The sequence below is a fragment of the Aquila chrysaetos genome, chromosome 3 (assembly GCF_900496995.4).
Source record: "Aquila chrysaetos chrysaetos chromosome 3, bAquChr1.4, whole genome shotgun sequence".
Taxonomy (NCBI): Eukaryota; Metazoa; Chordata; class Aves; order Accipitriformes; family Accipitridae; genus Aquila; species Aquila chrysaetos.
In genome coordinates, this window is record NC_044006.1 from 60,707,397 (window position 1) to 60,732,025 (window position 24,629).

General features: G+C 38.2%; 2 protein-coding genes across 18 annotated transcripts in view; one reads left to right on the plus strand and one right to left on the minus strand.

Moving 5' to 3' along the window:
• Nucleotides 1–20,609, plus strand: part of PDSS1 (decaprenyl diphosphate synthase subunit 1) — a 44,723-nt gene extending 24,114 nt beyond the window's left edge. For 3 of the 5 annotated variants that reach the window (XM_030009601.1, XM_030009599.2, XM_030009600.1), the window contains 8 exons: nucleotides 255–385; nucleotides 7,283–7,424; nucleotides 8,214–8,325; nucleotides 8,414–8,523; nucleotides 15,142–15,222; nucleotides 15,406–15,519; nucleotides 19,079–19,159; nucleotides 19,945–20,609. In XM_030009601.1, the coding sequence (XP_029865461.1) occupies nucleotides 255–385; nucleotides 7,283–7,424; nucleotides 8,214–8,325; nucleotides 8,414–8,523; nucleotides 15,142–15,222; nucleotides 15,406–15,519; nucleotides 19,079–19,159; nucleotides 19,945–20,085 (912 nt within the window). In that variant the 3' untranslated portion in view covers nucleotides 20,086–20,609. Of the gene's footprint in view, nucleotides 1–254; nucleotides 386–5,629; nucleotides 5,728–7,282; nucleotides 7,425–8,213; nucleotides 8,326–8,413; nucleotides 8,524–15,141; nucleotides 15,223–15,405; nucleotides 15,520–19,078; nucleotides 19,160–19,944 lie in introns of those variants that run through there. The other 2 variants (XM_030009602.1, XM_030009603.1) reach the window with 2 other exon arrangements.
• Nucleotides 20,610–21,167: 558 nt separating this feature from the next.
• ABI1 (abl interactor 1) overlaps nucleotides 21,168–24,629 on the minus strand; it is an 85,523-nt gene continuing 82,061 nt past the window's right edge. For all 13 annotated transcript variants that reach the window (XM_030009580.2, XM_030009582.2, XM_030009579.2 and 10 more), the window contains 2 exons: nucleotides 23,914–24,099; nucleotides 21,168–22,217 (listed from right to left, as the gene is read on the minus strand). In XM_030009580.2, the coding sequence (XP_029865440.1) occupies nucleotides 22,042–22,217; nucleotides 23,914–24,099 (362 nt within the window). In that variant the 3' untranslated portion in view covers nucleotides 21,168–22,041. The remainder of the gene's footprint in view (nucleotides 22,218–23,913; nucleotides 24,100–24,629) is intronic.

Here is a 24,629-nt window from a genome sequence, read left to right on the forward strand (position 1 = left end):
TTAAACTGAAGGCAAAGAGAGCATTTTTATGTATCTTATAGAACCAGAATGCAATTTTTTTTTTCCTCCTCATTTACACTGCTGGAATACATCGTTTATGTTTCAGATTATTCATAGTAATTTCAAAAGCAACTTCAGCTTACATTGGGTGGAATGAATACAGGCAATAACCTTATACATGCATACTGTTTTGCTTACACTAAACAGATTGGCTTTGTGACTTTTATGCTGATACGTTCTTTTCCTTTTTATAGGAATTACTTGTATCTACAGCAGAACTTAAGGAAATGTGTGATTATTACTTTGATGGGAAAGGAAAGGCCTTTCGACCAATGATTGTGGTGCTAATGGCAAGGGCTTGCAACATTCACCATAATAATTCCAGGTGAGTTGGTCACTTTTAGATATATGGACTTGCATCATACTTGAAATGTATCATTCTTGTGTTCCCCAAAAATACCTTTAGTAACTTTATGAAAATAAAAAGCTCCTCAGTAAAACCTGAATTTAAGTTCCATCGTGAAGCTGTGTTTTTTGTAGTTAGTGCAAAAGGAACTACTGGGTTTATTACATGCATCCATATGTAAAATTATGGACTATACAGCAGTTGTAACTGGTGATGGATAAATAATGTTGCCAAACATCTGATATTTGTAAGGCTTTTAGTCAATTTTAGCTTCTTGCATAAATGCTTTATTAACACTCCTTGAAACTATATGAACTTAATTAAAAGTATTTTTCATTCGTAACCACTCCTGTAGCTATTCAACTCTTGTCACAGGTAAGAACTTTACTGCAAGAAGAGACTTTGATAGTGTTTTTTGTAATTATGCAGAAAAGCCATTAAGCAGGTGGTATGATTATATTCAAAACTGCGAGACATTCAAAACAGTCAGAGATTTTTTTTTTTTCCCCTCTAGGAGCAAGTTTCTACACTTTAATGTAAGATTCGAAGCTTAGAGCTGGTGTAATCCTCATGTTCTTCAAGTTACTTGTCTTTTGAAAACAGCTTTAACTGAGCAGAACATCATGCTCACCGTGTACCTTAACACTCTTTGCTCTGATTGATCACTAACGCTTCTCTCTACACATTCCCATCAGTTGTTTTGTTTGCGTTTTGAGGAAAGATGTCGGCTGGAGTGTTCCTGTGCCTTCCAGCTACACTTCCAGTTTTCCCTCGTATAGTATTTCAAATATGAAGTCTTTGGTCCCTTGCCAGAAGTGTTTCTAATTTATCAGTCTTAAGGGATTTCTCTTGCATAATTTTTTCCTTAGTGGTAGGTTAATGCCTTGTTAGACTTGATTTCTACCTCAGACCATGGCATGTATTTTGCTACTTGATATGGCACCTCTCCTGGTATATCCCCTCCTATGTGAATATAATTTCAAAGGAGAAAGAAGAACCTAGTTGGCAGTGTCCTGTCCTGTGTGTGCCAAGTCCTCTTGTTTTAGGAAAACGTTGTCCAGGATTAATGAACTTCGCTTCAGCCTGATTCTGTTCTCCATTCAGTACTTCTCCTTGTCATTGTCTTAGAGGTAGCAAAAGGAACAATATTGGTTGTGAAACTCCTCAAGGATGTCCTTTGTCACAGCACTGATTGGCTTAATATTTTCATGAGTGATCTTGACATGAAAACCAGGAGCATGATGATGGCACTTTTTGATGACAAAATCATTCTTGGCTGGCCATCTGTGGTGGAATGAAAGGAAGCACAATAATACAAAAATTTCTGCTTGAGCTTGGAGGCTCATGAGTGTCCCTTTAGGGCGTAACCCCAGTGTGATTTGCAGCCACCTTCTCTATGAAAAACCTTAAAGTAATCCTAGCATGCATCAACCATAGTATGTCCAGTTCAGCTACAGGAGCACAGATACCATGCTTTGTGAAATCATCAGCATGTCTGATCCTCGTGTTCAAAAACAGGTAAGTCCAGCTAGCTTCAGGGATGGACTGCAAAGATAATCAGGGAGAATGAAGGACTTGTAGTCTGCAAATTTATCAGGAACAGGGGTGAAAGAGCTATTTAAGACAAAGGACAGTGTTGCTAAGAGAGTGGAAATTTAGGAGGAGACTTTTAGCAACTGGGGCAGTAAGTTTTTGGAGCATCCTTCTAGTCAGAATAATGGGAAAAATAGTTTTATCTCATTCTAGCATGTAGCATGACAAGCTTATGAATGAAATTATGTAGTGTACGTGCAATACTGAGAAGGCTGGAATTGATGTCATGTAGTGTAGGAGGTGAGCAGTGCATCAAAGACAATAAGTAGCTGTAGATAGAACTGAATTTGCCTTTATATGCTCAAAGCATATTTGCTGTCTTTTGACATATGTATATGCCCATGGACATATTCTTGTCCATGCAGTACGCTGTCTTGAAACCATCAGGACCAGTTTTGAGACCTGCCCTATGCTAGTGAGAAAGTGTGATCTGAGTTCAAGTGCTGCATATGCCTGAGGCAAGTGTTTGCTTTGCAGTAGCCAACCCTCAGCATAAGTGCTCCGATTTATAGATGCCCATGTCATTTGGCAGCTTTTGTACATCTGTTGCAGTTTTTGTCAGCACCTCCAAACTAGGTTTGATGTTTAAAAGCCTCCTCATTAATCTGGACATTCCTTGCATAAGGACAGACTTGAGTCACTATCTCTGTCATGTTGTTTTTAGAATGAAGCTCCAGGTAGGGAGAAAAGAAATGTTTCAGCAAAGGAAGAGAATGAAATCCCGGGGTATTTACCTTCCTCTTCTTTGCCTCATGCCACTTTTCTCTAAGCCTATGATTGTAATTAAACTTCACATATGTTTATACAAGTCTTCAGTGTACTGCTTTTTCGTTCATGCATGATGACCAATGTCTTTTGAGGGTTGAGCAGGCCATGCCAAAAGAAGATATGTTCATATTGTGGATACCTACTTACTGTGAGTTGATGAAGTTTTATGGGTGTTTTCTTCTCTTTTGCTTTTAAGCTTCTTGAAGCAGGCTGTGTTATACCTGCTTTGTATATACATATACTTCCAGTTCACACTGATACTGGTTTCATTATTTTTGCTTCTTAAAGCAGCATTATTGTTGCTTCCAGGTGACAAATTGTTCTTCTAACTTTTTCCTGTTTGTGAGGAAAACTGTATATGTAGAGAAGGAAACACTGCATATTTGTAGATCTGCTACTCTGCTATAGACCTGAGGGAAAAAAATACTTGCTTTCCATTCTGCTGCTTCTGACATTTTTTAAAAGATGTTTTTCCTCTTTCAACTTGTCATTTCCCTTAAAGCATTTTATCATTCTTTTCCTCAGTTAATATTGATTATTCTTCCAGACTTGTTTGTTGAAGCTTTAGTTCCCACACATGTAATCAAAGATATTGGCCACAACATCTGTAGACTTGTGGGGTGAGCCAATATCCTGTGCTGTTCATCCCTAGCATTTTTTTATTCTGCCTCTGGGGTTTGCGTTACTGATGTTGAGTTTCCGCTTCATCTTGCTGCTATTCTCAACTATCATATAACTTGCTGGACCCAGTAAGCTTTTGCCTGTTTTCATTTGGAGTTGTTTGTTTGTTTGTTTGTTTTTCTTTTGTGCAATACTAGTAGAAAAGGTAATACTCTTCCTTGTTTGGCTGTTAAAATAACAGGATGCAACTTTGTAAGGTTCTAGGTCCTGGTCTTACAAGGTAGTGCACAGAGACCTCTTTGTCTTCACAGAGACTCACCAGAATAGCTGACTTCTCAAGTGAATGGAGGGGAACACCCAGATAGCTCTGCTTACAGTTTAGGTGACATGATTGTTTACGTTTAGATTTGAGGAAGGCTAGGTATTTAGAATGCCCTTAGCAGGTTAACTGTCTTTCTAGAGTGAATTCACTTTACTGTAGTCGTAATAAGGAGAATGACAGTTGTATAAAGAATCTGAACTATTATAAAAAAGACAAGTGGCTGAAGCATTCAGATTGTTCTGTGCTGATTATGTTGGTTTTTTTCCCTTGAAGATCCAAGTGTCAGAAGTCCAACCCTGAGTCCTTAGGTCCCTTGGGCAGTGGCTTTTTGCTTAATGATAGCAACTTAGCTCTGTGTAAGACTGAGAATTGTTGTAGAGTTTAAGCTGAGGTCATGCAAACCCTCCGTTTCACACATCCTCTGGCATTTCTTCACATACCTGTGTGCAGAATTTCACAGAATTATCACTTAGCCTTACTGGACCTAATGTTTGTTTAGGATGTATTCTCCAGAGGTGTTTGCAAATAGGAGTTTTTATTTCTGTTTCTGCAACCAAAATGAGAGAGACAAATAAGAGAAGGCCAAAGAGGTACAGAGACATCTCAATAGGCAAAATAGTGAGCACAAAAGATTTAGGGGGGAAAAGGGAAATAAATCCATCAGAGTAGTGTGAGAAATGATGAAATATAATGACCTGGCTAAACTCTATAGAATAGTATTTCCTAAAGATATGAGGACCTGCCAGCAACGTTAGTCCTCTTTTCTTAACACTCCTTCAAAGCATGGCTGTCAGATGCCTGTTACTGTATGCTGTTTTTCAGCTGTTCTGTAATTTTCTCCCATGTTAACACATCTGTTCTCTGTGCTTCCCCTAGTTTGCAGTGCCCTTCCATGTCACAGACTGTGTTTCTGAAATGTTTGTTTCTTTCAGCCACAGGGACTTAACAGCAAAAATGTATGTTGTAACACAGAAATTTTGCAAGTTCTTTTGCACGTTTCCTGTCTTTAAACTGGCAATATTTACTTACTGGCAAACATGTTGCAAAGCTCTGTTACAGAGTGTAAATACTGTTTTGTGTTGTTTTGAGTTCCTGCCCCCCCCCCCCCCCGCCTTTTTTTTTTTTCTTTTAAGAGGGATATTTGGAGGGAGAGGTGTGTTTGGGGTTTTTTTTAACCTGTAAGATTAGCCTTGGTCTTGTTCAGTGTACGTGAAACAAGTTCTGTAATGGAAAAGACCTCAGGGTACTGTAGGTCTATAAAAGCTTATCACAGAATCAAGCGGGGGGTCCTACTGAAAAACAGAACATGATCAAGGACTTAAAAATCAATATAATGCATGTGTAAAAAGATAAACTTAACTTTGTATAAAAATTTTATGTAAATATATATCATCTTGGTGTGCCTTTACTGTGAGAATGACCTAAAAATGGCATCTTTCCACTTACTGGCCTTGTGGGGACCCAGTTATCTGTTGACTTGAGTTACTGCTACTTTTTGCTTTTGTTTTGCAGGCGAAGCAGAATGAAAAATGGCAGGGAACGAGAAGGATCCTGTTTCTTGTGTGTTTTCCCTAAAATAGGCATGCTCTGATTCAGAATTACTCTCACAAGATAATTGTAGGAAACTATTGCAAAATTTTTTGCCAGCTATGGGAAGAACCTTGCTTGAGACCTTGCAGAAATAGTAGTTTAAAAAAAACTCTTCAGGTTAAGTTATCACGTTTGGTATAACATTCTCGGAACCAGATACATGAACCATGAGCATTCCTATGCCATTTTTAGTCATTGTCAGAGGTGAAATGCACTATAATGCAGAACTTTTCAAAACCTGCTTTTGAAATGTCTGTCCTTGTGCTGTCTTCATACTACTGAAAGATTTTGGTGTGCGGCGAGTGTTGCCATTTACTGCTACTTCCCAGCAGGAAGTCCAGTCTGCTGACATAATTAATGAAAAAGGGAGTCCTCAAAAGGAGACCAGTGCATGAAAGAGGCTGGAGACCTTTACAGTTTCTTGAAGGTAAGTTCTCCTAATTAGTAATAATAGTTTATTTTGGAAAACTACTTAGACTGAACTAGTATTTGGCTAAATTACTAGTCCACAGTAAAACTTACCTTCAAACAACTGTGAAGGTTTCCAGCTCATATTTTCTGTTGTTTAAAAGCCACATTTTCACAGCCTGTGAGCCACACATCCTGCTATTGTTCAGGATGTAGAACTCCCACTGACAGCAATGCAGAGTTCTGCATAGAGGTAGGTGTCAGAATGCAATGTTATGTCAGCAGACTGCAAGATGTTCTTTCATTTTGTGATTAATCACTAGATTTTTAATAGACATAGGCAATGCAAGAAGATTTTAAATGCCCTTCAGCTGAGCTGAAATTACTATCTTCTGTTTCTCCCCATTCTTCTTCTATTCTGCTGGAAAGTAGTGTGATTTGCTCTGTTATCTGTATATCAGAAATAAGGTATCTATATATCAGAATTAATTTTTTCTTTTGTTGGGTGTTTTTTGGGTATTGCTTTGGGTTTTTTTCTTTTGTTGGGTTTGGTGGTTGTTTTGTTTGGTTTTTTTTAACATCCATGTGAGCTTGTTACAGTTATAAGGCAAGGCTGACTAGGATAGCAATTTCTGGGATCCTGCATGCAACCCATGATGAAAACAGGTAGAAAAAGAGAAAGATAGATACTGGAACAAGGCAGTGGCAGTTGGATACTAGGGTAGATGGTCCTTTGTGTGAGCTAGGTTGGCTCTTTATGTTCATTTTGCCAACCTTGTTCCCTAGATAATTGCTTCTATGTTCTTCCATTACCTTCCTTTCACCTAGTTTAAAAAATAAAGTAGGTGTGAACTACTGAGAGTCGAATCATCAGTGTTAGATCTTCCCAAAGGCTGAATTTCAGTAAGTGTTAGGTAGTTAGTGTTTACAGTCCTAAAGTGATTGCAGTATAATTCCAGTTAATTCCTCAGGCTTTTGAAGAATCTCTGAGGTCTTAAGGTAATCAGATAACATAAAGGATGAGATCCATGAGTTATGTCTTTCAAACTTAGAATACAGGTTTCTGTGCCTGCTGATGTCTCTGGCTTGCTGGTTAGTAGAGTTAGCCAGCTTTGGAGATTTTGTGATGCTGCATCTTACAGGTAGAGCAACACAGAGATAAAGAAAACTTAAAACTCATCTACAAAGCTACCTGGCATTTTTTTCTCTGCCATTTTCTGGATTTCCATCTCCTTGGAACCAAGCATCCTTGATGCTGTGCTATTTATTGCAGTCTGGATTTAGAGGGATTAGAGTCAATAACTCAGGAGTTTTGCAGTACTGTTAATGCAGCAAGGCAGAAATAGGCCTAATAAGGATGGAGACGTCCCATTGTACATACTGTACTAACATGATCTTACTTTTTCTTGTCTTCCTAATTCCAGGTTTGAAAGATGGGGTTCAGGCTGGGGAAAAGCTGCAACAGCTGTTTCCAGAGAAACATTTTTTGTTTGGTTTTAGTAGAGATTTCTTTTAGTGTATTGCAGCACATATAATTGATTTAATTATTTGACAATTTTGGTTTTTTATTTTAGGGAGGTGCAAGCAAGCCAGCGCTCTGTGGCCATAATTGCTGAGATGATCCACACAGCTAGCCTAGTTCATGATGATGTTATTGATGATGCAAATTCTCGCAGAGGAAAAATGACAGTCAATCAAATCTGGGGAGAGAGGAAGGTGAGTTTGCTATTATGTGCAAGACTTGCCTTTGAGCTTCAGCAGAGCACAAATACCTAGGGTTTTTGTCACATTACTATCCCTAGGCACAGTCTTGGGATATGCCAGAAAAAATATGAAGAGGTGTGCACAGATTGTGGGTAAGACAAATGTGTGTTCCTTTTCTGAACTGTTGGAAGCATTAAATAATGTATGATTGTAGTGTGATTTGTACTGATTTTACGTTCCGTATGCCATTCTCTGCAGTGCTGTTGGAATACTTTGAACTTGTACCTCATCCAGAACACTCTATGTTACTCTGATTCAGTAGTAAATGCAAAAAGGTTTTCAGTCAGCATGAAATTTTTTTTTTTTTTTTTGAGAGGTGTTCATAGAGCATTAAAAGGAAGGTCTTAATCAGAAAATGCAAGGAAAGAAGTACAACGCTGACACATCAGAACTTACGGCAATTCAGAGCTAATATGGCATAACAGTCACAATGGAATGCTCAAATAGAGAAGTAATGTTCAAAAAAACTTCACAGGCAAACATGTATTCAGATATTGCCTACAGGGAGGACGGTGCTTATATCGAAAAATATAAACGGCACTATAAGATAGTGATTCAAAAATGGTTCAAATTTTAATATTTGGTTGTCATCTGTTTTCTTTCTGTTACAATGAGGTATGTGTGCTTTATGTAGGAAGATGATGTGATGGCACATCTACTCACAAATAAAGGAAATTGTATTGTCTGTACTAACACTTACAGGAAAAGACTTAAGAGATCAATATATTTTTTTATTCTTAGGCTGTTCTAGCTGGTGACTTCATCCTCTCAGCTGCTTCCGTAGCTTTAGCACGAATTGGAAACACTACTATCATCTCTGTTCTAACTCAGGTGATTGAAGATCTGGTGTGTGGTAAGGTCTTTTTCTATTTTTATGTTCAGATTTGCTTGCCTAAGCAGTAAACTCACAAATAAAAACTCCCATCTGTGCAACTTTTTAGGTGAATTTCTCCAGTTGGGTTCCAAGGAAAATGAGAATGAGAGATTTGCTCACTACCTCGAGAAGACTTTTAAGAAGACTGCAAGTCTTATAGCAAACAGTTGTAAAGCAGTATGTACGTCTGTCTCTTCTAAAGTTAACATACCATACTGTGAGCTTCACAGCTAAACTCCTAGTTATTGCCATTTTCTCTGGAGGCCCTCCAAAGCAAACCCTTTTAATGGTATTCTGCCAGCATGTGAATGGGTTTGAGATTGTGCATTTCATCACAGTTCAGCTGTGAAGCCTCCAATATTGGTTTTCACTTTTTCTTTTCTGTTTTATATTCATACACAGATTTATTGTTATCGTCAGTTGAATCAAAATAAGGTTCACAGTGGCAGCCTTTAATTTATGAAATTCTGCAACTTTGAGACAGTGTTTTTAATCTCAGTTGATAATTTTTGAGCCTATAGTTTGATTTTAAGTCACTTTTGACATCTGGTGCCACTTATTGGTGCCGAGTGGGACCTTAAATGGTAACAGTGGGAGGAAACAACTAATTGTGTATACTCTACATTACATTGTAAAAGAAGAGAAGCGTGTACTTCTTTATTTGTCTGGGGTTTTTAATTATCAGTTGCTATATCTAACCCTATCTGTCACTCAGTTCTGTTACTTCATTACAAAAAGATCTGATTCAAGACATTCTTATTCAAAAAACATAGTTTTAGTGCAGAAAATGGAGAAGGTGGGCAATAATCTCACCCCAAAAGAGAGTTATATATATATTTTTTTTTTAATTAAAGGTGGTATAGCTGGTGTATGCTGTAGCAATAGGAACTTCTAAGAGAATTAGACTAAAAATCTGTGCTAGTGTTAGTCACCCTCCTTTGTTCTCAGAGAACTGGTACATTTGTGCAATAAACAGCAGTTGAAAATTGCTTAAATCAAAAGGATCATATAGAATGAGAGACACAGATTTTGTGGGGAGGGAAAACATCTTTCATTCTAGTTGGAGGAAAGAAATTAGGTCTTCTGGATTGCTCATATTAATGGCAATATGACCCTGGCAAGAATTTCTCTTTGTAAGTCTTCATTTATATTAGTGGGCAATTGGACTAGTAAGGAGCATCGTATCATTCTGCTACCCCAATAAAAACATACAAGTCTTTATATTCACTTTGACAGTCTTCCTAAAAGAACCTTCACAGATAGAAGAAGAAATCACCTTCCCACTGAGAGGATTCTCCTTACAAATGTGCTATTTTGAGTTTTTTTCCTTTTCATAACTCGCAAGAGTTAAGGATTTAAGCACTTCCCTCCAGATTGTGGCTGTGATGCTGGTGATGGGGGTGTTCGGCTGCTTTTCTTCTAGTGGTTGTTCTGAGTTGTTTCATTGCCGAATTGCTGGAATTTTACATGCAGTAAAATTTGTGTTATAAAGGAGAAACGAGAGAGGCCTGTCTTTATGGCAAAACCATACTTACTGCACACAGTAGCAATGACTTGTGTATATATATATGTCTCCCTTGGCTATTTTCTGCATGGATTAGGAGAACTCTATTGATAGCAGTGAAAAGGTGATTTTTTTTTTTGGTTTGGGATTTGGGTTTTTTGGGGTGGGGCTGGGGGGGGAGTTTGTTTACGTGGTTTTGGCTACTAAGGAAAAGTATGGAATTAGACGGGAGTTCTGTTTTCTGTAGCGAAAATGATAAGCAGGATCATCAGTTCTAGCTTGAAAGGAAATTCAGTTTGGGAATCAAGAGTATTCATATCTTGTTTTCAGGGACAAAGCTAACGAGAGAGATTACAGGTTTTCAGAACATCAGTTACAACCAGGCTAGTGTGTCATTAGAAGCAGTTCAGTTCCTGTTAATGATAGGAAAAAACAGTGATTTTTTTCTGTGCATAAATAAGATAAAAGTATTCACTGGGAAGATGATGTCAAACAAGTTCAGGTGGCATCTTAGAATTCTACAGTGTCTTGCCCTAGAGATGGAAGAGTAGAGTATTCCTGGAAAAATGTCTGAACAAGATAATAGATAGTCTGTCAACACTGGTCTAGTCACTGTATTAGATACCTTCTGCATCGCCAAAGCATTACTGCATTTAAATCAAAAGTCCTTTAAGTTAGCAAAATAATTTTTTTATGGACAAAGCAGTCTGTTCAAGATGTTAGAGCCATCCCAGTCTCCAGTTTATTTCTACGGTAGTTCTGCATGGGGGAATGTTACCAAAGTTGTAGTCAAAGTAACACATTGCAAAAGGAAATGGTGGCAGATGGCCCAGAGGGTCACTGAAGCCTTAGTTACTGAAAGGCATTTTTCAGAGAAACATGAGAGGTGACTTTGGTTCAAGAATTCAGAAACAATAAAGCTGAAGTGGAATTTCAATTAGTCATCAGCCAAGCTGGAGATGGCAAAATAAGTTGAGCAGGTTCTCTTTCTGTCTTTTTTTATCCTGCTGTAATGTGAATTCCTAACCCTCATAAAGCTGTTTATATTTTGCACAGCATACTTTCAGAAGAGGGATTAAATCATGCTTGTTTTGAGATAAGTGTAAAGTTGCACTAGAGATTCTTGATTCCTCTATTAGGAGAAAGCATGCAGCCTCCTCATGTAAGGCAAGGCTGCATATGGAAGATCTGCCTTATGGGCTGAAGAAAAGGAATAATCTGCATAGGGCTCCGTCAGAAAAACCTACCAGGGTGTGGAACGGGTGTCTAGGAAGATAAGATCTCTGACCCCCACCAGCAAAATTGATCCCACCAACCCAACTAGGCATGCAGACTACAATAAAGTCCAATGATAGATGTGGGGTAATAGCATTAGTAGCATCAGATACTATGGTCAGCCAGTAAATTTCCTTATTTTTTATTTAAAATACAGTAACGCCTCTGGGGATATTTCTTCATAATGTTTGCTGTGAAAAAGATTAGCGTAAATATATCACAGATACTCAGGCAGATAATCTTCAGTTGTGTAAAAGTACAATTCTTCATAAACAAGTACTTGGTTAACATGTGAAAATATTAGTTACTTGAGAAAAGGTCAAATGCATGAAAATGCAGACTCGGGACAAGAGAGTTGTCTGCTAGCGGGGGTTGTGTCTTCTGCTGGGTAGACATCTCCCTCTCCCAGGTAAGCCTTCATAACCCACTTCCCAAGAGTAGTTACCAAACAGGATTTGAAGAGCCTGGAGGAAGAGTCAGCGGTGTGCCCTGCAGCAGTGAAGGATAAGCATCGCTACCAGCATATCAAGGGAAGTGACTGTTTTCCCCTATTCAGTGCACATGAGATCTCAAGGCTGGGCTCCCTCAGCCATGAGACAGACATTCACATTGTGGAGTGAGTTCACTGAAGGCCACCATGATGGCTGGGGGCTGGAGCAAATGGTAGGCCAAGAGCTGGTTTTAGTCTGGAGCAGAGAAGGCTAAGAGGGAATCCTCTTGCTGTCTCCAGCTATGTAATGGGAGGTTGTAGAGAGGATGGAGAGATGCGCAGTGAAAGGACAAGTTGTACTGTGGAAAAATTCAATTAGCTATTGGGAAAAATTTCTCCATGAGGTTGGTCACACTCTGGAACAGGTTGCCCAGACAGAGTGTGGGATCTTCATCCTTAGAGGTGCTCAGAACTCAACTGGACAGCCCTAAGCAACCTGATCTAACTGTGAAATAAGCTCTGCTTTGAGCAGATGACTGGATCAAATAACTTTCAGAGTTCCCTTCCAACCTAAACTCTTCTGTGATTCCACTGGAAAGAGGAACAGTGCCTCTGTCTGGAAAAACCGCGGTGGGTGAGCCACGAATGAGAAGGCAGGATCCTGACTGCTTCAGGAGATGAGCGTGGAGGAGAAAGGCTGGAAAAGGGAAAGATTTTAGAGCCTTTTCCTTTCCATGGTGTCCACAAATCTAGGAGTGTGAGAGCAAACATCTCTTGTACTGTTTATACAAGCATATCCCTGGCCAGCAGCAGGTTTTCCTCTCTGACCTACAGGGCACTGGTATAGATGTGTAAGTGCTTTCAACTCCAGCTGCCATATTCTCACATGATAAATAACAGAGCAGGATGTATCTACCCAGAGCTGATGGTAGAATATTTTATGGATGTGAAATTCAGTAAAGAGGCAAGATTGGTTTGTAGTCTCTCATGTAACATAAAATAATAGAAACAATTTTTTATTTTAAAAGTGTGTTTGAAATAATGCCAAGCAGATTGACTTGCTTTACTGAATTCAATGTACCTTTCTAAAGAATTTGTTTCACTTGGTATTAAGAAGGATTTTTCATCAGGATTTAGTGGAGGACAAGTCTGAATTCTTGCAAGATTAGATTTGTAATCAACCAGTCATATCAGGAGAGCTATAGGATGTTTTCAAAGGGGGAGCTTTATCATTTAAACACATGTCATTATATTGACATTGTTATCCTGATTTGTGTTTTTAAATGCATGCTATTATCCCCGTATGGCTTCAGTTAAACTTCATCACTCTCAGAGTGACAGGCTGACTGGGACAAGGCTGCCTGCCTGCATCCCAGTGAGTGTCCAGATGGGGGCAATAACCCACAAGAGCAATTTGAGAAATTGGCACCTGAAGGAAATCCCTGGTAGACAAGACCCAGTCATGTTGCAGGTTTATGATGTGATCGTGGTCAGAGAGTTGCTCAATTGAGGTGTGATAGGCATATCAATCTCCTGGACTTTTAAATTTTTTTTTTGTCTTCAGAAATGTTCATAACCTGAATAGGAGCTATGAAGGTCTTCTCTTGCAAAGATGCACAAATTAATTTGGCATTGGTGAATTTTGCTTGTGTTACATTCTGTAACTCACGCTTCTGTTTTTTAAATGTACATATACTGCTGTGATTCTTTATATAGGTAATGTCTGCGTCCCCAGAAAACTGTCCACCTACAGGAATAGCTCTGCTCTGACCTTTCAGATTAAATGAGAAAGCTCTTCTCTTTACATGGCACTTCCTCTCCCCATCTACCAACTTGTGCCCACTCTGACCCTTTGCCATTAACCAGGATTTGGTCACTGTTCTACTGAATTCCATATTTTAATTCTTCACATGAAATGTGGTAGGTAAAGATTTAATTGAAACAGGGTAGATGCAGTCCCCGTGCATTGCTGGTATTATTTGATTTATATTACAGAAGCAACCACAAGTTTGCTAGGCATGGTACAGCAGCAGAAGACGTTAGCTCTGTGGGACAAATACTGCTACTTAAGAGACAAACATCAAAAGGAGGATAAAAGGGCAAAATGTTTTAGTTTGATAGTCCCTAGCAACGTCTATTTAAATATCTCATATTTGCAGTTCACTCTGTTTTAATAGCCTACAGGATTTTGTATGATTAGACATAAGTAGCATTATTTTCCTCCTATAAATAAAATTGGGAAATGTGAGATGCTGTTAATGCCTCAGGCATCCAGATTCCTCTGGGTTTTAACTGTTATCCATGGATGCAGGTTATGACTGGGAAGTGTTCTGATGCTCAGTTACAAAATGCACTGATGCATGAAATAGTCTCTAATCTTGTGCGAGTTGTATTGCTTTATTAGGATATAATGTTGTTTCTTATTTGCACCTTCATGTTCACCTTCAAAGCTGCTATTGGACTCGCTTTTAGTTTGGGGTTGGTTTTTGGTTTGTTTGTTTTTTTTTAATGATCCTACCTTACATAGCGTAGTCATACAAAATAGGAATTTTTATATATATATATACATACATATTTTTGTCATGTGGTTTTCCTAGCATGTATTTTTAGTCTTACATTAAGTAAAATGTATATTCACTCCTTCCGTTAGTCACAGTAGATTTGGAACGGCTGCAGTAAACCAAGATGGATTTTTGCCCCCTGTTCCTAATTGCTTTATTGAAGGCTGAAATAAATCTGAGTATTTAAATGTAACCAACCTCACTTTGCAAAGTGTATAATCAATACATAAATGCAAAAGCGTAAGTGCCCTTTGAGGCAAGATATTAATTCTCAAATCTTAGTTTGTGTCCTATATTTTAGCTTTGTGGAATTTATTCAGCAAAACGTCTGTCTCTCAAGTAGTCAATTCCTTTATCTGTACTCAAGTATTTTGTGTATCTCAGTTTAGTGATACTTTTGTCTAGCTTGGTGTACTTTCTTCATTCATTGTCTTTTCTTCGCCACTAATTATCCCTTGATACCTTTGTCTGCAAGCTTATCAGCTCATCTTCCCGAGCAATTCAGTTATAGTTACCATCACCCTTAAAAATAATCTCACCTCAACTGTCCCTCCTATATCGGGTGCAACACATCCAGTTTTGTGATCTTTTATGAGGCATGTAATGTCCATTTATCTGTTGTCTGACCTCCAATTATTCCCTGGCTGATCTATATATGTAATAAATCTAATTCCCCTGTCACTGGACTATATATGACTACTATCCTGCATGTGCAGTGCATCCAGATTTCTTCTGTCTTCATCCTTGCATTGTAATTTCTTAAGTCTGATATTTAATAAAGCTAATCTCTTTCCAGACTTGAATATATTTTTAATACTGCACTGCTGTTCAGCCTTGTTTTCTAATTACCTTGGCTATTTGTGTGTATCCATGATCAGAGATAAGCAAGAATGTGCTACTGAGTCAGCTTTTTTTCGTTTCCCAGATCCCTTCTGTCTGTGCTTGCTATGTCACACCTATGGTAAGAGACTAAAAGTGGATGCTAACTAAAGGTTTCTATTTACTTGGATTTTTTTTCTTTTCAGGTTTCAATTCTAGGCTGCCCTGATCCCAAAGTTCATGAGATTGCATACCAGTATGGAAAAAATGTTGGCATAGCTTTTCAGGTAGTGCTTTTGTTGAACTAAAGGGAATCTAAAATCTAAACTCTTCCAAACTAAACTACCTTAGAAATCAAAGTGGGCTGTCTTAATCCTTTCTATAAATCTTAACAAGGATTATTCTGTATTTAGTTCTCATTAAAAAAAAAAAAAAAACCTAAAATAATCTGTATGTCTATCTCTTTCCAGCTAATAGATGATGTGCTGGATTTTACATCGTGTGCTGACCGTCTGGGGAAACCAACAGCAGCAGATCTCAAGCTTGGATTAGCCACAGGCCCTGTCTTGTTTGCTTGTCGACAGGTAAGTCAACAGGAGTCTGTTTCTCCAAAACAAAAAGTGTACACTGCTCTTCACAGCACAACAGAGGTCCCGCTTGAACACATCAAGTCTACAGCGTAAGTGATGAGCATGGCCTGGACATGTGTGAAAAATCAGTGCGTTCAAGATCAGCTGGATTTAGTGTGCACATGCATGTTCTTTCAACCTGAGAAACACCTTCCTACACAAGTCCGCTTACCATTAGGCCCTTGGATCAAAAGCAGCACTCATCTTTTGCTGCCCCAGTTCAAGTGCTTAACTTTCGCAAAGGGGCAGGTATTCAGAGAGATTTTTCATGTTTTCTGCAGGTTATTCCTAAGTAGCTTCTTGCTTATGTTCTTTCCTGAGACCTCTTGTTCTCCCCAGGCTTGACTATATATGTAGGCTTTTTGCAAAGTTCTGGGCTTTGTATCCATCCTGGGGCCAAGAACTTAAATCTCTGCCTAGCTTTTAGGTGGGGCACCTCTATTTGTTGGATTTGATCTCTTCATCTCTTTGTCCTTGAGTCTTGCATGGGAAGCTTTCCCTTCTGAAGGTAAATGTAATAGTAGTTTGGATAAGAGAAAAAGGAGTATCATAAATAAAATAAGCTTAAAGTTGGTCAGGATTTTTAGTGGCTTAAAAATTATTTGGAGGAGTACAACGAAAACAGAAGTGCTAGCAGCACCAAAAGAAACATTAAAATTGGTGCTAATCCATAAAAGGGGAAGAAACTGGTCTAATGCACCTTGCTCAAGCTTCTGGTTCACCTAAGGAAAGAAGATTTAGGACTTGGAAAGCAGTCCTTCCTACCAAACTTCACAGCATGATACAAAAACTGGCACAACTAGTTCCAGTAGAGCTCTAGTCTGTGATCTCTCATTGGAATTGCTCAGAGCTTGGCATGGGAAAAGTTTTAAATAATTAAAAAACAAACCAAACAACTTTAAGAAAGAGGGGGAAGTAAATGTCATAAAGAGCATGGGGTGGAGGGAGATAGAACATATGCTTGTGTTTGTTTCCTTATCCTTTGGGCATTTACAAGGAGATGTATCTCAGATAAGACAGGAAAGCAAAGAGTATCAGCCACTTCAGAGTGCAGACGAACGCATGTTGAGAACAACCTCCTCCGAGTTCTCAGTTCCTCCCCACAGACTCATCTGGGGGAATTCACAAACTTGTTCTTGAATCATTATTTCGGAATTTGTTGATAAGCAGCAGGATCTTGTTAGTCATCAGCAACTGGAGTTGCCTAAAGAACAGTGAGAGACTCAGCTACAGAAAGAGGATGCAGTTGTGCAATGGTTGGTTGGTTGGTTTGTTTGTGTGTTAAAGCTACTTGTAGAGAGAAACAAGGACATGTTGCAAATACTCTTGATTTTGGCAGAGAATGGGTGTCTCTGATTGTCTTGTAGATCTTGAATATTCCAATTTTTTTAATGAAAACTATTCTTTTATTCATTTGTTTGGGTTGGCCATCTCTGGCTTTCAACTTCATCTATCATTTCGTTAGCTTTGTAAGATAAATGAGTTCATAATACGGAAATACAAGAAAAGAAGATCTGTCAGTTTTATTATTTTAAAATCTTACTTATTCCTTGTAGGTCACTTTTAAACACTTTTCCTCATTTATATCTTTGATAGATGGGAAGTGTACATTTTTGCATTGAAAGATAACTTAACCGTCTTGCAAAGTTTTCCACATTAACTGGAAGGCTTCTTTGCTGAAAATTTCCTGCTGTTTTCAAGAAACTGGAAGAACAGCACTACAGGCTTAAGTGATACATAAACAAAGTATAAGTGCTAAAAAAATTTGGAGCTTCAACAGACACTTATCTGTGCTGCTGCTAAAAGATGTTTCATCTATTTGTATCTGAGAACAAAAACTCCTGAGCTAGGACTTAAAGATAGTCTAAAATTTGTTAGTTATACACTGTCTTTTCTCTTGAAATTAATATTACTGCTATACTGCATACCCTTTTATGTATCTGGTAATCCTTATGTTGTCGTCTTAACAAACATATTTTAGTTTTTAATGTGTTCTGGATCTTCAGGGATAGCCGCCTTTTCTTCTTGTCTTCTCCCCTCCGTCTAAAATACATCTTTGTGCATTAGAATGTTATGAAGAGGCCTGTATACAAAAAACATTTAGCTTGATGCAAGACCTGTTTATTCAGTATTTAAAGTTAGTTCACTCAGTAGGAAAAAAACCAAAACATTTATTTTTTAAGTAAATACACTAGTATATGCTGTCTAAAGCCACTCTTAAACTAGTACAGCTGAAGAACGAGGTTTTATTTTTATTATAAGCATTCCTGTCAAATGCTTATATACTTCGCGTTAAATCCGCAGAACTGCTAATAACAGCTTTGCATTACAGGTTTGGGGATTTTTATATCCTTTAGTGCTTAAACATAAAAGGTGAAAGCATATGCGTCCTACATAATTGTAAATATGAATAATATGAAAATGGATTATATGAACATTGCAATTAAATTGTCATTACATGGGAAGAAAGCTAGGATCTGGAGAAAGCCAAGTATGAGTCACCATAAACTTCTAAATGTATCTTCCAAGAAGACTACCTATGAGTAATAGGGAAATGTCACAACAATGAGGGATGCTACATGTTTGTTCCCTAACAAGTTTGTAGATCTACAGTTTCAGGACCAAAGGTGTGCAAGGAAAGCAGATTATTGTTTACAAATGTATGGCAATAAAATAATTGTTTGATGATAACCCTTTCAGACAAGATGAACAAACACCTCTTTCCTCTAAAAATAGTTCTTCTGCAGAGTAGCTGCCTGGAGTTGTGGCCTTAGTTTGTTAAGTACCAGGTTTTTCTATTTCTAGACTGCCTGAAGAAAGTGCCAGCATGTTTAGATAAGCGATGCAGTGACTTTCTCGGACAACTGACTTTAATTATCTACCTGATTTGTAGGGAACTGAGTGTGCAGTACTAACTACACATTCTACGTGATCGAAAACAACATACATTATAGTTGTCATTTTTCTCTTATAAAAATCTGTCCTGAGCTTTCCATAGGCAGAGCCTGTGTATATAAAATACCAGAGTAATGGAAAGCATAAGTGGATGTAAGAGTCAAAGGTATCATGAAGGGTTTTACAGACTGAACTGTGCAATATAGATGTAACAAACCTCCTGGGTTCTCTGTTACACATGTTGGGGAAGAGGTGGTGCTTCTAGGTGTGCCAACACTAACCATTATTTGTGATTATAAGAATACCTGAACAGATTATACACCTGGAAGTAGCCACATCAGAAATTACTACACTGGATCAGCTGCTCAATGTGATGAAATGGCAGGTGCTAACTTTCACTACTAACTGGCTACCGCCAACAGAGCCAGCCAGTTTAAGTTTTAAATACTATACTACAGTCCTACACAGATTGCAGGTATTAACCTATAGCTATACCTGTAGTAACAACTGTGGCAGGGGAAGAGGTCTATACTTCAGTTTCTTTTTAACCTTAGCATGGCAGGCAGTTACATGGAAAACAACTCATAAGCAGTACAAAACCTTTTCCCTTTGTGCTTAGTTTCCAGAAATGAATGCTATGATAATGAGACGATTCAGTAAGCCAGGAGACGTTGAACGTGCTCGGAAATATGTGTTGCAGGTAGGACTGATACCAAGTATTTCATTCCTGAAGTGCTGTCCCTGCTGAAGGCAGTCTGAAATTCATTGCCTCTGAAGTAAAATAGCAGGGCTGCATTTTCAAATACATGTTAAGTACTATGCTATGTACAATACCAAGTTAGTACTCTTCAGCTGTCTTATTAGCACAGTGTTTTAGCAGAAATGGTTGGTATTGAAGAGCTTTTTTTTCTTTTTTTCCCTCCAATAGCATAAAATCCCTATAATAAAAGTAAAAAAGCTCATGTGTGAACTCTGTCCTTCAGTTCAGCTGAAGAGTAGCTGTATCCCAACAACTGGTGTAAGAACTGGTATAAGCAGCATGTAATTACCAATCAGTCTTGTAACTGCAGTGCATATTCCGTATCAGTTTTAACTGACTCTAGTCTGAAAAGACTGAATAATTGTGCAAAATTAATAGCTATTTTTTCAGGGTAGCGTGTTTTTTGTACATGTCTAGTTAGGGTAGGAGGGGAAGGGTTAAACCATTAGTTTCTAATCCTACTGAATAGTATGTTATTAACACCAGTGTTGTTTTGTAAATATACTTAAGTTTAGCATGGATGAGTTTTAGTATTTTGACACTTTGGAGAACAGATGTAGGATTCAATGAAAATAGAATGAATCCTCTTCCTTTTCCCTTCAGACTATAATTCAGTGTTCAGGGTATTTACTGACCTTAAAACTTCCCCCTGTAACTGGAAGAGGCAAAAGACAGGACGGAGGCTGACCAGTTTTCCGTTACCTTTAACTGTCTTCTTCCATAAGAGTGATGGTGTGCAGCAAACAACCTACCTCGCCCAGCGCTACTGCCATGAAGCTACAAGAGAGATCAGTAAACTGCGACCCTCCCCTGAAAGAGAAGCCCTCATTCAACTGACAGAAATGGTACTCGTGCGAGACAAGTGAGAGAACTTCTTCCACTCGTTCTGGCAGCTACTTACCAGACTGTGCCTAAATGTCCTTCAAAAGTTATTTGCTTCCAACACAGGCTACCAAAAATTATTTTTTTAAAAGACTTTTTTTTTTTTTTAAGTTCTTTTTTTAAAAAAAAAAAAAAAAAGTTTAAAGTGTTTTATTGTGGGAAACCATACAATTCAGAGCAAATCAAACTGTGCTGTACATTTGTTTTAGTGGGGGCTTTTAATTGTGGGGGACAGGGAAGATGTTTACATGTTGATGCACAAAGGCTGCAATGAGAATAAATATAAATCAGTGTATGAGAACTGAAGTTGTTCCAAGTTTCACTTGTTCACACTAATAAACACAGCATGCATGTTACTATCTGGTAAACTCCTCTGAAGAGATGGTTTGAATGCTTTCCTGGTTGTTAACTACAGAAATACCTGGAATTGTATATATGGAAATTGGTTTATTATAAAAGACTCTATGTAGACTTTTAATTGGTTATGTACATCGATGAGAAGTTTTCATTACGCTATTGGTTGTTACTTGCTAGCAGTTAACAAGATGGAGAATTTGAGATTGCTACAGTTAAGAAAATGAAAGGCTCAGTATTTCTAACTCACACTAAAAATGAATGATTCATCAGCCAGTCAAAGCTTCAACTCCATCACCTTCCATCACTCATTTATAGAGTATGTTCAATACCCTCCTAGAAGTCTGCTTTGAAGTCCCAGACACATTCCTCTTACAGTAATTATCCAGTACTACCACATTCCTTTTCAGGTTATTTAAGCCACAGAATTTGTAGAGCAGCAAAGTACATCATCTCTATCTCTGCCTGTGATCCCTTGACACAATGGCTAAGTTCCTGTCATGTTTGTTCCCCCTTTGTCATATCTTAAGAAACAGCCTGCCGTCTCTGTTCAGCTGGCCACATGACCAAGCCAGATACAGTTTCCATCAAGAAATGTCAGTTACCAATGGTGTCCAACTTACTGCATCTAGATAACTAGATTAAATCAAGAATCCTTGCTAAAATTAATTTTGGAAGAAAAGAACTTTTAAGAGTATGTATAAATGTGTAATTCAGGTTTCATATCTAATTTATTTGCCCTCTGTCAGTGATAAAGTCACATTACAAACATTTGCTTTTTAGTACATTGCCTGGGATAACACAGCCATGATTTTGCTACTTTAGCATTCCAAACTTCTTTGCCAAGCCAACCAACAAAGTAATGGACAAGACCTTTGGTTCACTTATATATTTATGAATGGAAAAAGTCATAATGTAAATTTACTCATTAAAAAAACTTGGGTACAAATTACACATACATAAGACCACCCATTTTTTGATTCACATGGACACCTTAGACCCAAACAACTCATTGTAATAGACTTCAGTGAGAATACTCCAGGTAAAGATTACAACAATTGGAAGCATCTTGGATTTTTAAAAAAGTATATTTCAATACATAAGTTTGTATGCATGCTTTAAACAAATATAGTTCAAGAATGAGCAAAGAGTCTAAACAAAAAGTAATATGACCAGCACTAACATTAAACTTCTCATCCAGATTTTAATATGTTAGTCTAACGTAGTGTTAGTTACCATGCTGTACTGAAAAACGTAATGGCACAATCTGATCATGGTTCATTAAATATTATACCCTACTTCCCCAGAATATTTAGGCTGGTCATAAAATTAACAATGCATAAGTAAATAAGTATAACCAGTTATAGACAGTTGCTTGTTTTACAAATTGCCATCAGGTAAGACATACTGTCTCCAGAGACTTGAGAGATGGACATTCAATCATACCATTAAAACAGTATGGCCTGAAGAAATGGGCACATTTTTTTTGAAAGTATATTAAGACAATTCTGTTAGCTTTTAGTTACCCCTTGTAAATAATCATGGTATGACTGAATACAAGACCCAACTTTGAAAAGCAAAGGATTTTAATCGGCATAGTGCATGATTGATTCAACATAATTCCCAGGAAACAAGCCAGTTACTCGATTGCAAACTCCTTCATACCAGCCGTCATCATTCTTCTTTATCACATAAATGATTGCACCCTCCATAAATGACAGCTCATCGTCTTTGTCCTTTGTATAGTCATATATAGCAACAACTGTGGATTGAACAGGGACATGTTTAGCATTTTATTAATAGCACCAGTATTAACATTTTTTGAAGTACCATTATTTTTAAAAGACTGGTTTGCTATCCTGGGATTTTCCACAATTAATTCACACGCTTTCCCTATTGAACGTTAAGTCCAGAAAATGAAATTTCACTTTTTCTTGCAACATTAGCTACCAGTAAGAAGTGGGTGGTGACTACACCAAACACTCAGTTAAACTATTGACAGAGAGGTACAGTTGATTGTGACACAGTAAAGCAGAGCATATGGACACCTAAAAGATGAACTATGAAACAACTGGCTCCATGAGGGTGGCAGTCATTTCTGGTCAGATTACCTCAAAAGCATACAGATCCCTGTATAGGGATCTCTTGATTAGAGAAAGCCAAAAAAAAAAAAAAAAATTTTTTTTAATTAAATCATTCTGTAGAAACAGACCAACGGAAAAAAAATTCTACACTATGGCCCCTGCAGCTATATATATATAGCATGTACTTCACTGTATGATCTTGTTAACGTAGCTGCTTAAAGCCACCGTACAGAAATGGATGGTCATTGCTACAGAGCTTCTATGTGATAAGAAGTTTTGGCATTGCTTTTCAAAGAGCTGCAATGAGTGCAAGTATAAAAGTTACTGTAGGAAAAAGTAGAAGTGAATTTACAGCAACATCAGCTATTTTTCAGTAGCTGCTTGGTGAATACATTACTCTTGCCAACTTCCAACTCACTGTGTGCAATTAACAAAGCAGAGATCTCCCTAAGGAAAGTAAATATCGCCACCAGTAGTATTGGAATTAAAAACTACCACTATGAATACGCAAACTTTGGACATCACAGCCTTACCCTTCAAAACAGTTAACATGAATTTGTGCAATTGATCAGTTTTATGAATTCTGAGAACGTACTATTTTACATACATACATTCTCGGAAATCTGATGTCTTAATGCCTAGCAAATAATGGCACGGTGTATCAGTTACTTTCATCCCATGGGTACGTCCTGCACCCAGTCCAGCTAGGAGTGAAGATTCTGCCACAACAGGTATCACAGGTACCCTACCCCATTCCATATGCACTACAGTACCAGCCAAATCATGAGAAAATGTGCAACATTGCTGTTGACAAAATGGTCATTGTCAGAACACAGACCACTCTACAGGCAGGAAATTGGCATCTCAATTATTCATGAGAAGAGACATTTACTATATGAGTTCATACCTACGCACAGTTTATAGTCTGCTGATCTAGAGTCACTGGTAAGTCTCCAAGGAAGCCTCACTACATTTTATAGTTGAAAGTCTAATGATCTACTCTAGCTATCTAGTTTGATGGGATAAATGGAGCTTGGACTTTCTGGCCTTTTTGCAACACTATTTCTAGATGATCGCCACAATCCTGAGGTAGCTAGAGACACAGTCCAGCAGCTCAGCAAAGATGAAAGCCATCTGATTTACATCTGCTTCTCATAACGAAGGATTTTTTTTTATCCATTCTAGAATGCTTGAAGGTATTTTATAATCCTTCCAAAGAAGGATTATATTTTATCACATTCGGTGTAGCCACAGACAAACTAAGAAAAGAATGGTTCGAGTTCTGACTTGGCAGGGACAATGACTAAGTCCTTCATTCCCTTCAGATACCGTTAATCCTCTGAGACTGCAGTAACACAGCAACACTTCTCTTACCTTTCTCTATATAGTTTTTAGGTGCCCAAGCAGGATCTCCATCTGCATAAGGATCGCTGTACTGCACAACAGCAGCCTCCTCATCCTCATAATCCACAGGGGGTGGAGGTGGAGGAGGAGGAGAGTCATCAAACATTGGCATCTCATCGGGAGGCGGTGGTGGGGGAGGAGTCGGGCTATCAGCAACTAGAAACGTTTGGAGATTATTTTTTTTCTTAAATCAAAACAGTGTGGAGATGCAAACAAACCTGAGGCTGTACACTGTAAGTAAAAGGGGTGGGGGGACAACACACAAAGCATGCACTATAATACCATGCACTGATTAGAAACAGAGGCTTTGTATTAACGGCTACAACACACAACTACAGTTGTTATTAGTAGTCAAATCTATGTATAAATGCTACTAGAGTCAAAGCACATGCTGCAGGGCGTAAGCTGAACACCAGCAGAGAGGAAAGCTTCCTGCTCCGAAGTCCATGCGCTGAGGGGCTAGCTGCAGCGGTTAGCTATGGGAGGACTCCGAGTGGCACCCTCTGAGCCAGGCAGCAACAGGCCTCCAGTCTGGACCAGCAGCTTGATTATTTTTTAACAAATCCTTTGTCTATAACAATCATTTCAATTTATTTCTCAACACTGCTTCCTTGGATTCCTTCTCTCTCAGAGCTAGCATTAAGGGGACAAAAAGATCTGGTGTGGATCATAACAAAGGGAAGAGG